Source organism: Vipera berus (assembly GCF_964194415.1).
Source record: "Vipera berus genome assembly, chromosome: 2".
Classification (NCBI taxonomy): domain Eukaryota; kingdom Metazoa; phylum Chordata; class Lepidosauria; order Squamata; family Viperidae; genus Vipera; species Vipera berus.
In genome coordinates this window covers 101072397-101086272 of record NC_138203.1, presented here as the reverse complement: position 1 = coordinate 101086272, position 13876 = coordinate 101072397, and the positions used below count along the sequence as shown (strand labels likewise).

Here is a 13876-nt window from a genome sequence, read left to right as displayed (position 1 = left end):
TTTAATTTGTTAGCTGTGCTATTTGTTTTGGCCTCTAAGTCTAGTAATGCAGGAGAATCCAAAGTATCTTCTGAGATTTTAAGCATATGAGTATATTTAGGAATAGAGTCAAGATCATGTGAAGTGTTAATACCTCTTTATAATGCCTTGGTAAGATCACATTTGGAATACTGCATCCAGTTTTGGTCACCACGTTGTAAAAAAGATGTTGAGGCTCTAGAAAGACTACAGAGAAGAGCAACGAAGGTGATTAGGGGACTGGAGGCTAAAATATATAAAGAACGGTTGCTGGAATTGGGTATGTCTAGTTTAATGAAGAGAAGGATCAGGGGTGACATGATAGCAGCGTTCCAATATCTCAAGGGTTGTCATAAAGAAGAGGAAGTCAAGCTATTCTCCAAAGCAAATGAAGGCAGGACAAGAAACAATGGGTGGAAATTAATCAAGCAGAGAAGCAACCTAGAACTAAAGAGAAATTTAGAACAATTAATCAGTGGAACAACCTACCTCCAGAATTTGTCAATGCTCCAACACTGGAAGTCTTTAAGAAGAGATTGGACAGTCATCTGTCAGAAATATGTAGGGTTTCCTGCATGAGCAGGGGGTTGGACTAGATGACCTCCAAGGTCCCTTCCAACTCTGTTATTCTGTTATGTTGTGATATACTGTGAAAAGAAGACACAGCCTCAAGAACTCAGCTGGTTTTTTGTCCACCTTGTAGTTTGATCAAACTTCTGCTTTTGCCTAGGGCTGTACTGGAAGAGAAAGAGAGAGAATGATGGAGAAAGAAGAATATAATGAAGAAGAAAGTGGTTTAGCATTAGCGTGTGCCTGTCATAAAGAGAAATCTGTTTAATAAAAGCCCTTGGAGATACATTTGGACTTTGGCTGCTGCCCTCAAGAAGGTTAATCAAGCAGGGTAGGTCACTGATACCCTGAGGTCACAGGTGGACATGCCAATACTGCAAAATGAGTTTATTCAGCTGATGGTGAGGAGGCAGCTCTGGCCACACCCCAGCAAATGAAGTTTCAGCTTCAGTAATTTGTTTGCTTTGGACATAGTAATTGGAGGCACAGGCTGAGAGGATACGTATGTAGCCAATGGGCATGGCTGACTCCTTTCTGACAGGATTGTTTTCATTGCTTCATTTGTTTTGTTTTTTGAACCACCCCGCATTTTTGCTTTCATGAGGGTGGCAGAATGCAACCTATGCAGGCGGTAGAAAGATTAAAGTGATTGTGAGCTGAGATCAAGTCAGTGAAAGGTAAGCATCCTTGCCAGGTACTGTTTTTGTTATGATTCTGGAGATTTGTAGTCGCATCAGCCTAATGTTGGTTTATACAACTTGTGACCTGTCAGATTAGACCAGCAGTTGTATATGGCTGCTCTCCAGGAAAATGAGAAGTTTGGAGGTTTTCTACTGGCTTACCCTGTGTTGCCAAGGAATAAAAGGTTGTTACACACTTAACAAGTTACAATAATGTGGCTGATAGGTAGGGTGTGCTCACTGACTGGCAACATTGCATGAAGAAACTTTACCAACTATTAGCCAATAAAGGTGCAGTTAGAGATATAAAAAATGCCCTGCGTGGACAGACAGGCCAACATGTCTACACACAGATTCACATAGAAAGTATAGGTAGAAATCACTCTTTCTCTTCGCTTGCCTGCTATTATTTGCAACCCTGGCTTGATTGGCAATTTACTGTATTTAATAACTGTTCTCCATGCTGCAAGCATTTCTCTATGTTGCTGTTAAGACTTTAGAGGACAGCAGTTCAGAATAGACTCTCCCTTCCCTACTTCCTCCAATGATTATGCTTAGTGATGTGCTAAACATCTGTCTCATTTGTGACTCTCATATTGGAAAACCAAAACCAAACTTTTTGGTCTTTGTTAACCTACCATGATTGGGTTGGATGGCTTGGATGGGTTTTCTGTGAAGATCGAAAAGACACCTCCACGCCTTCAAATTTCTACCCCTGTTACGATGATAGCGGGGAAGCAGCAGAAGAAAAGTTGAGCAGAAAGGATGGAAAGAGCAACCTGAACGTAATTTTCTCTTGGTAATTTTGACATGTAAATCTGTAATGCGCTTTCCCCCGTTTCTGTTGCCCGTTGTGCAAAAAAAAAAAAAAGCAACTTTAAAGGCTGAAAGTCCATTTGAGCGAATGCAGGAAGAATGAACTTCCCAGATTTATTTCCAAGCTGATACAAGACCATCTTCAACCTGATGACAAATATATGGTGGTTGGGATAGGCCAGCATGACTGTCATGTGTTTTTTAATTAACCCCTCTGTGCCTTGGGAAACCAGGGGAAATGAACATCTTGAATGAAAGTCTTGTCTTTGATAGTTATTAAGATGCCCTGAGGATGGTGCACTGATGGGCAGAAGAAGAAAGCCATATTGTTCTACTACAAAGGATGGACACAGGATCCTGTGTCTTTCCCAGACTGTCCTGCTTTCCATGACAATGTCCTCCCATTTACAGTGTGCTAGAAAAATTCATAAATGGTGCTAATATCCCAAAAATTTTAATTTTAGTTTTAATCTTAATTTTAATTGGGGTTTTACTTATGCAGGGACGAATATAATTTTTTAAATCTGTTTTTAACTTTTGTATCTTTGTTTTTTAATTACCCTGTAAACCGCCCTGAGTCCTTCGGGAAAGGGCGGTATATAAATGTAATAAAATAAATAAATAAAAGAAGCAAAGAAATAAAGGCAATTGTCAGTCTACAGTAGCTATGCTTGCATCTTTCCATTTGTCATGCATTGAGTCCTAATAGCTTGAAGGTATTTTTTTTAAACATGTCCTTGAGGTGACTAGCATGAACACGTAGCTATTTACAAGTTTTTTTTCTAGCATAGATAATGTGTTGAGGTGGTGAAATAACAAGTATGGGGAAAAGAATGTCAGTTCACATCAGAAATCTGAAGGTATGTCATTAAAATATAGGGTTTGGTATTAATTTAATACAAGAGGAATGGTTGCTTTAAGTGCTATTGGAAATACCTTTAAAAAAGGAAAGTGCCTGGAATTTCTATAGTAGCTTTATGAATAAGATCCAGTAAACCTTAATTACAAGATTATTTGTATTCTAATCATTGGGATTTGGAAACCTGATGAAATCTCTAGGATTTATGCCTGAAGAAGCTAAGCAGGGTTGATCTTAATTAGCTATTTGAAATGGAGAGTACAAGGGAATTGCAAGGTTGTGGGGAGTCAGTAAAAGCATGTCAGCAGATTGTTCCAGACCATTGCTGAAAGGCTGCGTGGATGTCTCATTGTAATTTTTTATCTGTAAATCACCCAGAGTCACGCAAGTGTGATGGATGGCATAGAAGTAAGATAACGAAGTAAATAAAATAAATAATCACATGGAGTCAAGCTGAACTTAAGGGTACTTTTTCTTTTAGTGCTTCCTAGTTGAAAGTAATTGGTGAAACCTTATATAGAAAACATAATGTGCAATAGTATAGCAATGCATTCTTACAGACCTGGGAGTGTAAACACCTACGAAAAATATGTGCTGAATTAATGAAGGGAACTATGTCAACATATCCTGGAGCCAATAACCTGTGTCTTTAAAGAGAGATAATCATCTCTTCTTTTAATACCAGGAAATCTGATTGCTGAGTTAATTCTTTCCCTCTTTTTAGAAAAATTCTGTAAATAAATCACCTAGGGCAGGGGTAGGCAACCTTGGCTCTTTTATGACTTGTGGACTTCAACTCCCAGAATTCCTGAGCCAGAACTTCCACAGCAATAGTTGGAAGATAACTTTAACTGTAGGTCAAGAACAGGGATCTCCAGAGTTGGCAACTTTAAGATTTGTGGGCTTCAACGCCCAGAATTCCTCAGCCAAGTTTGGAGACCTCTGGCAAGAATATGGAAAATTCAAGAGTCTGAAAGCTTCATGCTTGTATTCTCTTTCTACCTTGCAGATGTCATGGAATCCTCAGTATCGAAGTTCTAAATTCCGCCACGTTTATGGCAAGGCCGCCAGTAAGGAGAACTGCTATGACAACGTGCCCATCACCCAGAGTGTCTATGACAACCAGTTTTGTGCTGTCAATCCTCGTTTTATTGCCGTGGTGACAGAATGTGCAGGTGGAGGAGCCTTTCTTGTTATACCAATCAGTCACGTAGGTACCTCCAAAGCCTGTCCTATGTAACTGGCTTATCAATGTGAGTGTGAATGGGGTAGATAAAGACATATGAGGCCAAATGTTGATAAAGCCCAAATTGGTAACTCGCTTTCGAGGAGGGAGGCCTTTTTTTTTTTTGCCCTGAATGGTGACTTGAAAAATGGTGATGTTGGTGATGACCTATAAAGCCCTAAATGGTGAGGGTCCGGGATATTTGAGGGAACACCTGCTGCCAGCATCAAGCTCCCTTCGTCCAGTGCGCTCCCACAGGGAGGGTCTTCTCAGGGTGCCGCCAGTTAAAGATTGCCGGCGGGTAACACCCAGGGGTAGGGCCTTCTCAGTGGGTGCGCCTGCCCTGTGGAACCAGCTGCCTGTGGAGCTTAGGACTGCCCCCGACCTCCGTTCATTCCGCCGGGACCTGAAGACCTGGCTCTTCGAGCTCTCTGGCCCAGGCTGAGAATTTTTTAATTTTTAATTTTAACTGGGTTTTTATTTTTTTTCAGGGTTTTATTTAATCTTTTTTAATTTGTTTTAACGTTTGTATTGATTTTCTTTTAAATACCCTGTAAACCGCCCTGAGTCCTTCGGGAAAGGGCGGTATATAAATCTAAATAAATAAATAAATAAATAAATAAATAAAATAGCAATATTGCCTCCAGTAACTCCATAAGTTGATGCACAAACAGTGGGTTCATTTACAGGTAGTTGTTTGTACTTACGACCATTTATTTAATGACTATTTCAAATTACTGTTTGTCAGAAAGGAAACCAAACAGCATTTGTTTAGAATGTAGGTCACTGTTTGGTTTAGTGCAGGGGTAGGCAACCTTGGCTCTTTTATGACTTGTGGACTTCAATATCCAGAATTACTGAACCAGCCATGCTGGCTCAGGAATTCTGGGAGTCGAAGTGCACGAGTCATAAAAGAGCCAAGGTTGCCTACCCCTGGTTTAGTGGTTAAGACACCAAGTTGGAAACCGAGACTGTGAGTTTTAATCCTACTTTAGACACAAAGCCAGCTGGCTTACTTTGGGCCATTCATTCTCTCTCAGCCCTAAGGAGAAGGAGGCAATGGCAAACTACTTACCAAGGAAACTGCAGGGACTTGTCCTGCCACTCATCATGAATCCACACTGACTCAAAAGGTGCGTGTGCATACGCACACAACTTGATTCACCTAAACCAAGACAAATATGTAGCTTTCAGGAAAATAGCTGTTTTTACTCGAGTAAAATAAAGAGGGGTGCAGCATGTAGCAGAGTCTTTTTCTTTTTTTCTTTTCAAAGCAGGAATTAAGGGAAACTTTGACTGCTTCCCATTCTGTATCCTGTGGCTTTGACTTAGGCTGCTTGCTGGGTAACAAAAATCGAGAGACGGGAGAAAGGGGCTGTGGGGGGAGAGAAAAAGCAGATCTGCTGGGGAAGACGAAAAAAGAAACAATGGGCTGATCCCAGGAATCCCCAAGGAATCCTTCATAGACCGGCCAGGAAAATGCCACTGGACTGATTAGCAATTCTTTCTGACTGAGTAAATAGCCCCAGAAGAATCTGCGACTCTTTTAAAACGAAGCTACCAAACCCGTTCCCCCCCCCCCCCGGCCCATTGCTTTCCCTTCCAGCCCTGTGCATTTGGCAAGGCTGGTGACGCAGGATCGATACCTGTATTTCAGCAGAGTGGCTAGTCCTTTCACCAGGTGCACCAGGAAGAAACAGCGTTGGCGGCAGGCCCCCTCTCATAAACAGACTACCTAGGTCAGGCTTAGGCAACCTCGGCTCTTTTATGACTCCTGGACTTCAACTCCCAGAATTCCTGAGTCAGCATAGGTGACGCAGGAATTATGGGAGTTGGAGTCCATGAGTTATAAAAGAGCCGAGGTTGCCTACCCCTGACTTAGCTGTACAGTGCTTGCTCCATGGCTTGGTCGACTTAGCGCATGCCTTGACTGCTGGTCCCCTGGGACTCCATGGTCTGGTTCACCCTAGCCTTGAGGACTTCTAACTTGATAACATTCAAACCTAAAGCAAGACAAGGCCTGCTGCAATTCACTTGTCCCTCTCTTGAGTTATCCTGCATTGAATTATCCCATGGCAAGATGCCCCGTGGTGAGTTGGTCATAGCAAGTTAGACATGGTGAGATGACCGGGGTAAGTCGGTCTTGGCTAGTCAGCCAGAGTGAGTTGTCCCATTCCGAGTTTAAGCTGCCTCAGGTAAAGGCTGGAATAAGAGAAAGGCAATATCATAAAGATATAGCAGAACAAAACTGTCCCTGGGACATATTTGGGCAGCATTTAGTGGAACTTCACCTCACAGGTTTATTGTTGTGCCGAAAACAGAAAGAGGAAGGAAGGAGTATTACCTATGTTTGCTGCCTTGAGTGACTTATAAAGTGATAAAGGTGGGATAAAAATCCAATATAAATAAATATGAAACAACCTGTATGTGTTCTGCATAAATAACTCAAAAAGAGGCATAAAGTTTGCATATAGCTCTAGGCTTTAGTGCTGAGGTTATGATAGACTTAATTGGAATTGACTTTGCTAGATGGCAGCCTTGCATTATTTAATTAATTTGTTTTACAGTGTGCTAGTATTCCTCTCACAGCCTCCTCTTGGGGAATGACTGCTTTAATTACCATTAACTGTAAGGAAGCTAGCATAAGACATGCAGAGTTTGTTTTTTGCTTCTGCCCTCCCACCTCCCTTCCTCTAATCTATGCTGTTACATCTGTACGGCTCCATATTGGCTTGGCTCTGCCACAGTTTGATAAAAGGCTCGTCCTGTGCTCCCTATGTGTTATGTTTACACTGAAGCTATTATTATTTTTTTCTTATTTCCTTAATATTATATATACCCTAATTTTCTGCTTTGGCAAGCACTTAAGGTGGTGAACAAAATATGAAAACAAAACATAAACCGTTTTAAAATGAAAAAATAAAATTATCGGTACCAGAAATAATTTTAACCCTCACTTTTAATTAGTTATACTAAACATTTTATAAGACTAAAATTACCTGATAAAAACCTGGGGACCCAGATGCATATCCAAAAGAGTATATTTCATGGCATGGGTACAAGACCAGAGAAGACTCACTCCCAGGTGCTATAAATAGAAACTTGTCTTTTTAAGACGGGAGGCCTCGACCCTCAGGCCTTGCATTGGACCAGCTATGTATCTCCTTTTTCAATGTCATCAAAACTTTGAATGGTTGTTAAATGAATAGTTGTTAACCAAGAACTATTTGACCAAGCACATACATGATTGGTAACGCTAAGATGAATTATGTATTAGAAAATAAAGCAATTTGATATTTAAACAAAGGGAGGACAAATTATAAATCAGGCAGCTTTTGATCCAAGCAATTGAGACCACAAACATGCATGCTACGGAAAGTTCAGCTTTATTGTATTATTATTATTATTATTATTATTATTATTATTATTATTATTATTATTATTATTATTATTATTATTATTATATACACAACAATGGGAAATCATACTTGCTAGTTCTTCAGCTGGCTTTTGCCTTCAAAGGCATCAGGTTCTTCCCAAGAACATAGGATGTCATAATATATCCGTTTGTATATGTGTGGATCCAAGCAGTGTGGCCTTTTATAATAGATAGATAGAAATTTTAACAACAACAACAACAATAATAATAAGTCTTTTCAGAGAGCTTCTCATTGTAGAATTAAACTTTTCCATTTGTTTTTAGACAGGAAAACTTGACCCGCATTACCCTCGCATCTGTGGGCATAAAGGAAATGTATTAGACATCAAATGGAACCCTTTTGATGACTTTGTAATAGCATCATGTTCGGAAGATACCACAGTAAGTCAGACTTATGAACCTTTGCCTGAATCAGGCACAACACAGCCTCATTTCTTAACGAACAAAATCAGGAGTACAATTTCTCAAATGTCCTTTTCTTGTTTGTTATTACATTTAGTTATGTCTTTACAATTGGATAGCTCAGTCTCTGTCACGCCCATGGATTTTTAACCAGGGTTGTAAACTGTGGAGCTAACCTAACCAGATGTTCCTAGGACAAATTATCACTTAGCAGCATCCATGGACTCTAAAAGTTTGGGTAGGATGTCAAATGAGTATTGTGACATCGCAGTGCAAGCTCTGCCCCTGCATATGTGTGTGTGTGTGTGATGTCATGTTGCACGTTGAAAAGAGACAAACCTTACATTGTAATTCACCATTTGCCTCTGCCCTCCACCCCCACAGATGCTCCTGTTATCACTTTTGACTCTGAAAATGAAATGATGCAGAATCCATGTGCCAGATTCCGCCTCTTAATGCTGCAGATGGTTAGCAGATTGAACCGTGTCACACCTGCATTGGCTCTAACGTTGTCATTTTTTTCAAGAGCTTTTAAAAGAGAGCTGTAAGCTCCCCAAGTAATGTTCTAGTTTTGGATTTGGAAGTTTGCAAATCAGGTTCATAGTTGCCCTTGAGCGAGACTGATGTCTTTGTGTACTCTGTCGCTTCTGGTGGTTGAGTGGCTAAAATGACATGCTTTGGAAAAAAGAACTGCAGGTGAAATGAATATTTCTTTTGGAATGAAAACATGTATGATACATGTTCTCTCTCCCATCCACTCAGAAATGCAGGGACTAAGAGTAAATAAGTTCCCTCTTTCATTTTGGTGGATGCCGATGCTACCTTCTGCTGTGCAGAGGAACCTTTCTCCTTTTCATATCGGTAATCCTGTGTGTAGTGTGAACATGAAATAACAGTCAAAGGATTCAGACAAGGTGAAGGTGGGGAGGCACAAAAATGTCTCCCATCCCCTTCCCTTCCTTGCTAATCATCTTTAAATTTCTGCAGGCTTAGCAGTTGATTAATATTGGTCTTTCATGCTGTTGCTCTTGAATGCTGTTGCACTGAATGAGATAATCTGGGTTAATGGAGCCTTCTTGGATTGTGCCGCATCTTCTGTCTCGTAGGTTAAGGTCTGGAATATTCCCCAGCACTTGCTAACAAAAAGCATCACAGATGCCCAGAAGGACCTTCTTGGCCATTCCAGAAGAGTGGGGCTTATCGAATGGCACCCAACTGCAAGTAACATCCTCTTCAGCACTGGTTATGATTACAAAGTGAGTTGAGATCATAGGAGCATTCATTTCAACCCTGAAACACTGCTAGGCTTCTCTTCGTGAGAGTCTTGTGTAGGAAACTTGGGGGATGGAGGAGAAGGAGCATATATGCCACAGTAGAAGAATTCCATTCCAGTTATTTATTTCAATCTTTAGTGGTGATAAAGTGTAAATTGGCCGGGTAAAATTAGTCCAGTCACTTTACATCTTGAATGTTAAGTGTTTTTGGAGTCAGACAGTGCCAAAATCTAATTAAATAAACAATAGTCTACCTTACAACATCTACAAGCTAAATCTATGAACTATGTCAGGGTATGATTTAAAGGCTAACTAGCTGATGTAATATAAGGTGGATGATGCAATGATAGGAATGATTCAGCAGGGTCTGTGTCCCTTTAAGAGCCTGAGTATAAAAGGGAAGGCTTTTGCTGGAGTGTCTCTCTCGTCTGTTTCCTGCTGTAACTGCTGTGTGTTGCAGTTTGCTGTATTAACACATGTATGTATATTGTTCCTGGTGTATGATATGGTAGATAGTGTAAGATAAACCACCGTTTAATATAGACCACTGTTTAATGTATTTATTCCTGGGTTATCTCGGCTCAATAAGACTGTGCATGCTGTGACAAAACTGCAAGTAAGAGAAAAAAGCCATTCTTTGGGTCATTTCTTTCCTTTGAAATCACAGCATTTGTGATATATCGTAGAAATTGACACTATCTATATGCTGGTCTGTGACCGTTTTCAAGATTTGATTCGGACATTCCCTGTGCAGGTTACCTACAATTAAACTTTTGCCCCAGTTATTTTAAGCACTCCCTTTCTCACTTAGCCATGGTGTCAGCTCTTGGGCTTCTACTGTAGATCCACAGAGTGATTTGGGCTTGCTTTGAATGAGATAGTATTTGTTGCTGCATCACATTTGGGGCACAGTTTCAGCATGGTTCTTTTATAGTCTGTTTGCCCAGTGGGTGGAAAGTTCAGAAAATATTCTCTGATCCCTGTACTTTTGTCACAGCTCTTGATCTGGAACCTTGACACTAAAGAACACACAATTGAGATGCCAGTAAAGACCATCAGCTTCCATACAGATGTCATCCTCTCCATGTCATTCAACACGGATGGCAGCCTCTTAGCCACAGTCTGCAGGGACAGGAAAATAAGGATCATTGACCCACGAGCAGGAACCATCTTTCAGGCAAGTTGGTTGGGAAGAATGATTGGCATGAACAGTAAGAAAGGAGGCTGCTGTTTGTAGCAGGGACCTATGGAATGGTTTTAGGCAGAAGGTGAATTGCCTCTTTCTCCAAAGCAGCATTGTTAGAAGCAGGCTATCTTGTTTGCAAGGACTGGCTCTGGACCTGGACCAGATTTACAGTATTTGGAGAGATACAGTCCAACAAACTCAAATATGCAGCCTTGTCATGTCCTAGAGATGGGAAGGACTTCTAAAAACCACTTCCTAAGAATCCAGAGTTTGAGTTGAAATCCTTCCCTTGACTGATTTCAAACTATATTAGAGAAAAAATTGCAGGGAGTCCTGTGGCCTCATCTTAATTTCAAAAGGTCTTTGCAGGTGATCCACTTGTTATTTGCTGATATGGGTTTCTATTCCCCATTGCTAAGAAACTTTAGTCATGCATGTTAACAGGACTTTCTGTGTACAGTTTTGCTCTCTACTCACATCAGTCTGTACCATCCAAGAAAAAAACTCATCTGCCCGTCTTCTCATAAATGCTTTCCAAATGTTGCTAGATCTTCAGACTGCAAAATATAATGGTAGTTTAATATTTATTTATTGTATTAATATGCCACTCGTCTCACCAATAAGGTGACTCTTCTCCAATAAATGTCTTTGGATTGGACCCATTATCAATAATTCAGGCAATAAGTTATTTCTTTAAAAAAATGCTGGCCAACTAAAAGGTCTTTCTATCAGAAACACTGTTGCCCCATTCAGTTGCTCCACTACTGAGTCTTAAGGATTCCTCTCAGTCTTCTATCTATAGCAGGCATGTCAAACTGCTGGCCTGCAGGCCGGATGCATCACGATGAAACTGCGCCCTCCCCATTGCCGGCAATGGGGAAAAAGTCGCGATACGTCGTGCAACGTCACGTGACATCGCAAGTTTGACATGCCTGATCTATACGAAGGAACTTATGTTAAGCATAGAGAAGATCCAAGGATCAATCAAATTTGCTTTGGCTATGATTTTCAGGTATTAATTGGAAGCCATCAAAAGTCAAATTAATTGCAGCAGAGTAATGCACTTGAGCTGATCTGTTATCTGACTCATGGATCTCTGTCCTGTTCTGATAATTAAATGGTGTAGAACAGGGGTCCTCAACCTTGGCAACTTTAAGACTTGTGGACTTCAGCTTTGCTGGCTGAGGAATTCTGGGAGTTGAAGTCCACAAGTCTTAAAGTTGCCAAGGTTGGAGACCCCTGGTATAGAAGATGGGCCATTAGTAGACCTGTCCTTTGCATAATTTCTCAGTTCTGGTCATTCATTCAAGTGGTCCTCAATTCATAGTGGACAAAAATGGTTTGATAGGAAGCCCAATGATCTAGGCCAGGTGTCTCCAACCTTTTGGGTTACCTGGGCTGCATTGAGTGAAGAGGAATTGTCTTTTGGCCGCATATAAAATATATTACATAGCTAATGTATATAAATATAGATAATGTTAAAAGTTTACTGTCTTGGGGGGGCACATTACTAGAGGTCCAGGGCCGCATATGGCCCTTGGACCACAGGTTGGAAATGCCTATTTTTAATTAGCCTATTTTTAAATTCACCTGCTATATTTCTTAAAATATATTGCTGTCTCAACTAAATGCAAGGGAGATGAACTTGGGTGATTGTGGAGAGATTTCAGAAGACTGAAGAAGTGACTAGGGTAGGAAGATTTCCCTGAAAGGAGAAATATTTGGGGTATTTGATTTCCTATAATTTAACATGCTCTGTGTCCTTACAGGAAGCTAGCAGCAAATCTCACCGAGTGAATAAAGTTGTGTTTCTAGGAAACCTGAAAAAGCTGCTCACCACAGGGACATCCAGGTGGAATAATAGGCAGATTGCTTTGTGGGATCAGGTGAGTTTATGGCAAACAGCTCTAAGATCACTTCACTGATACAGAGAGTAAGGAAGATGACCCTGATAGAGGTACACAAGCTTTGTTTCCAAAGTGGCAAGGAGTAAAACATATTTTAATTCCAGAATGTCCAGAGAACATTCTGAGGTAGCCCAGACAATCACGTCCCTAACTCTCTAAAGTATAAGTGTAAGTGCCAGAATCCATTTATATCACATTTCATAAATGTATGGTTAGAATACTGGGCCTATCTTAGGGATTCTGCCATCTCTCCGAGGCGGGGGGGGGGGGGGAGAGGATGTTTATTCAGATTGCTGTAGGCTGTTTTCAAAGACCAGGAAAGCTTTTGATCTGGGGGGAACAGAAGGGGAGAGAGAGATCTGGTTCGTATCTCCATTTGAAACTGAAAGGAAGAAGACAATAACAATAAAACACAAGAAGATTTCCCTTTCCCACAAAAGGGCCTGACACCTAAGTAACTGATGTGAGCCTGACCAAATGGACTGGGGGGGGGGGGGTTGAAACGGGAATGCTTTATATAGTATTGAAATGTAACTCAATGTCAGATCCCGTCTTGTATTGCCACAACCGATCTCATCCTAGTAAACATTTCCTTTTGGACAAACTTGGATCCAGGAGTTCTTATTTCCTAAGATGTGAATTGGGGTGGGTCCTGACAGGAAGAGGTACAACTCAGTTACACTTGCAGGACCCTATTATAACAGCCAATCTCAATAAAAGTTGTTTTAGTCTTCTTGAGAAACTGATTTCTTGGTCTGGAGCTGGGGCTGACAACCAAAGACTGTTTAATTCATTCTTTTAGCTGTTCAGAGGTGATAGTAGCAAAGCTTTGGAAGGATAAAGAGGAATTGCTTGTGTCAGCCTCATCTACACTCTAAACGGGTGTGGCTCTGGGACACACTTGCAGCTTCCTTTAGATGTATTTCTTATGGAGGCTTCTCTCAGGCTGCTTTTTATATCAGGGAACGTATGCTTATGGAGAAGCATTCAAAGATGAAACTGTATCCCAGGGTCCAAAGTGGTTCGTGCTAGGAAAAGCTCAACCATTTAATTGGGCTGATTGCCTAATCTATCCATTTTTATTACGGTCATAGACCGGCATGACAGATAAAAGCATTAAAAGCAATAACAACATTTAAGAACAGACAAAATAATACCTTACAATTAGTGGTGGATTATCAGTGGGCAGTTAGAGTCTGCCTAATTCTGCATACAGTCTAATAAAATTTGGCCACATTCAAAGAAACTACCTTATGCTGATCTAATAACAGTAGTTGTACATAAGAGAGAGGAGCATTTCCAGGGTATTTTATTAAGTGAGGTGTTAAGACAGTCTGTGAGTCCTTATAGAAGATAACCGTATAGCAAGACATGAGCTGTAGTTTCAATGGCCCCTTGTCCATGGGGGCATAATCTGAGTTTATATAGCATTTTTTGTATCAGTCCTACAAAACTGCTGTGGGAAGTGCATTGAAGGTTAATGCCCTTCAGAATTTGGGG

General features: G+C 40.7%; 1 protein-coding gene across 1 annotated transcript in view; it reads left to right on the top strand.

The window, feature by feature from the left end:
• CORO2A (coronin 2A) overlaps positions 1–13876 on the top strand; it is a 60681-nt gene that overhangs the window by 35870 nt on the left and 10935 nt on the right. Inside the window, exons 2-6 of the mRNA XM_081317554.1 lie at positions 3953–4153; positions 7872–7988; positions 9116–9265; positions 10281–10460; positions 12239–12355. Of these exons, the coding sequence (XP_081173680.1) occupies positions 3953–4153; positions 7872–7988; positions 9116–9265; positions 10281–10460; positions 12239–12355 (765 nt within the window). The remainder of the gene's footprint in view (positions 1–3952; positions 4154–7871; positions 7989–9115; positions 9266–10280; positions 10461–12238; positions 12356–13876) is intronic.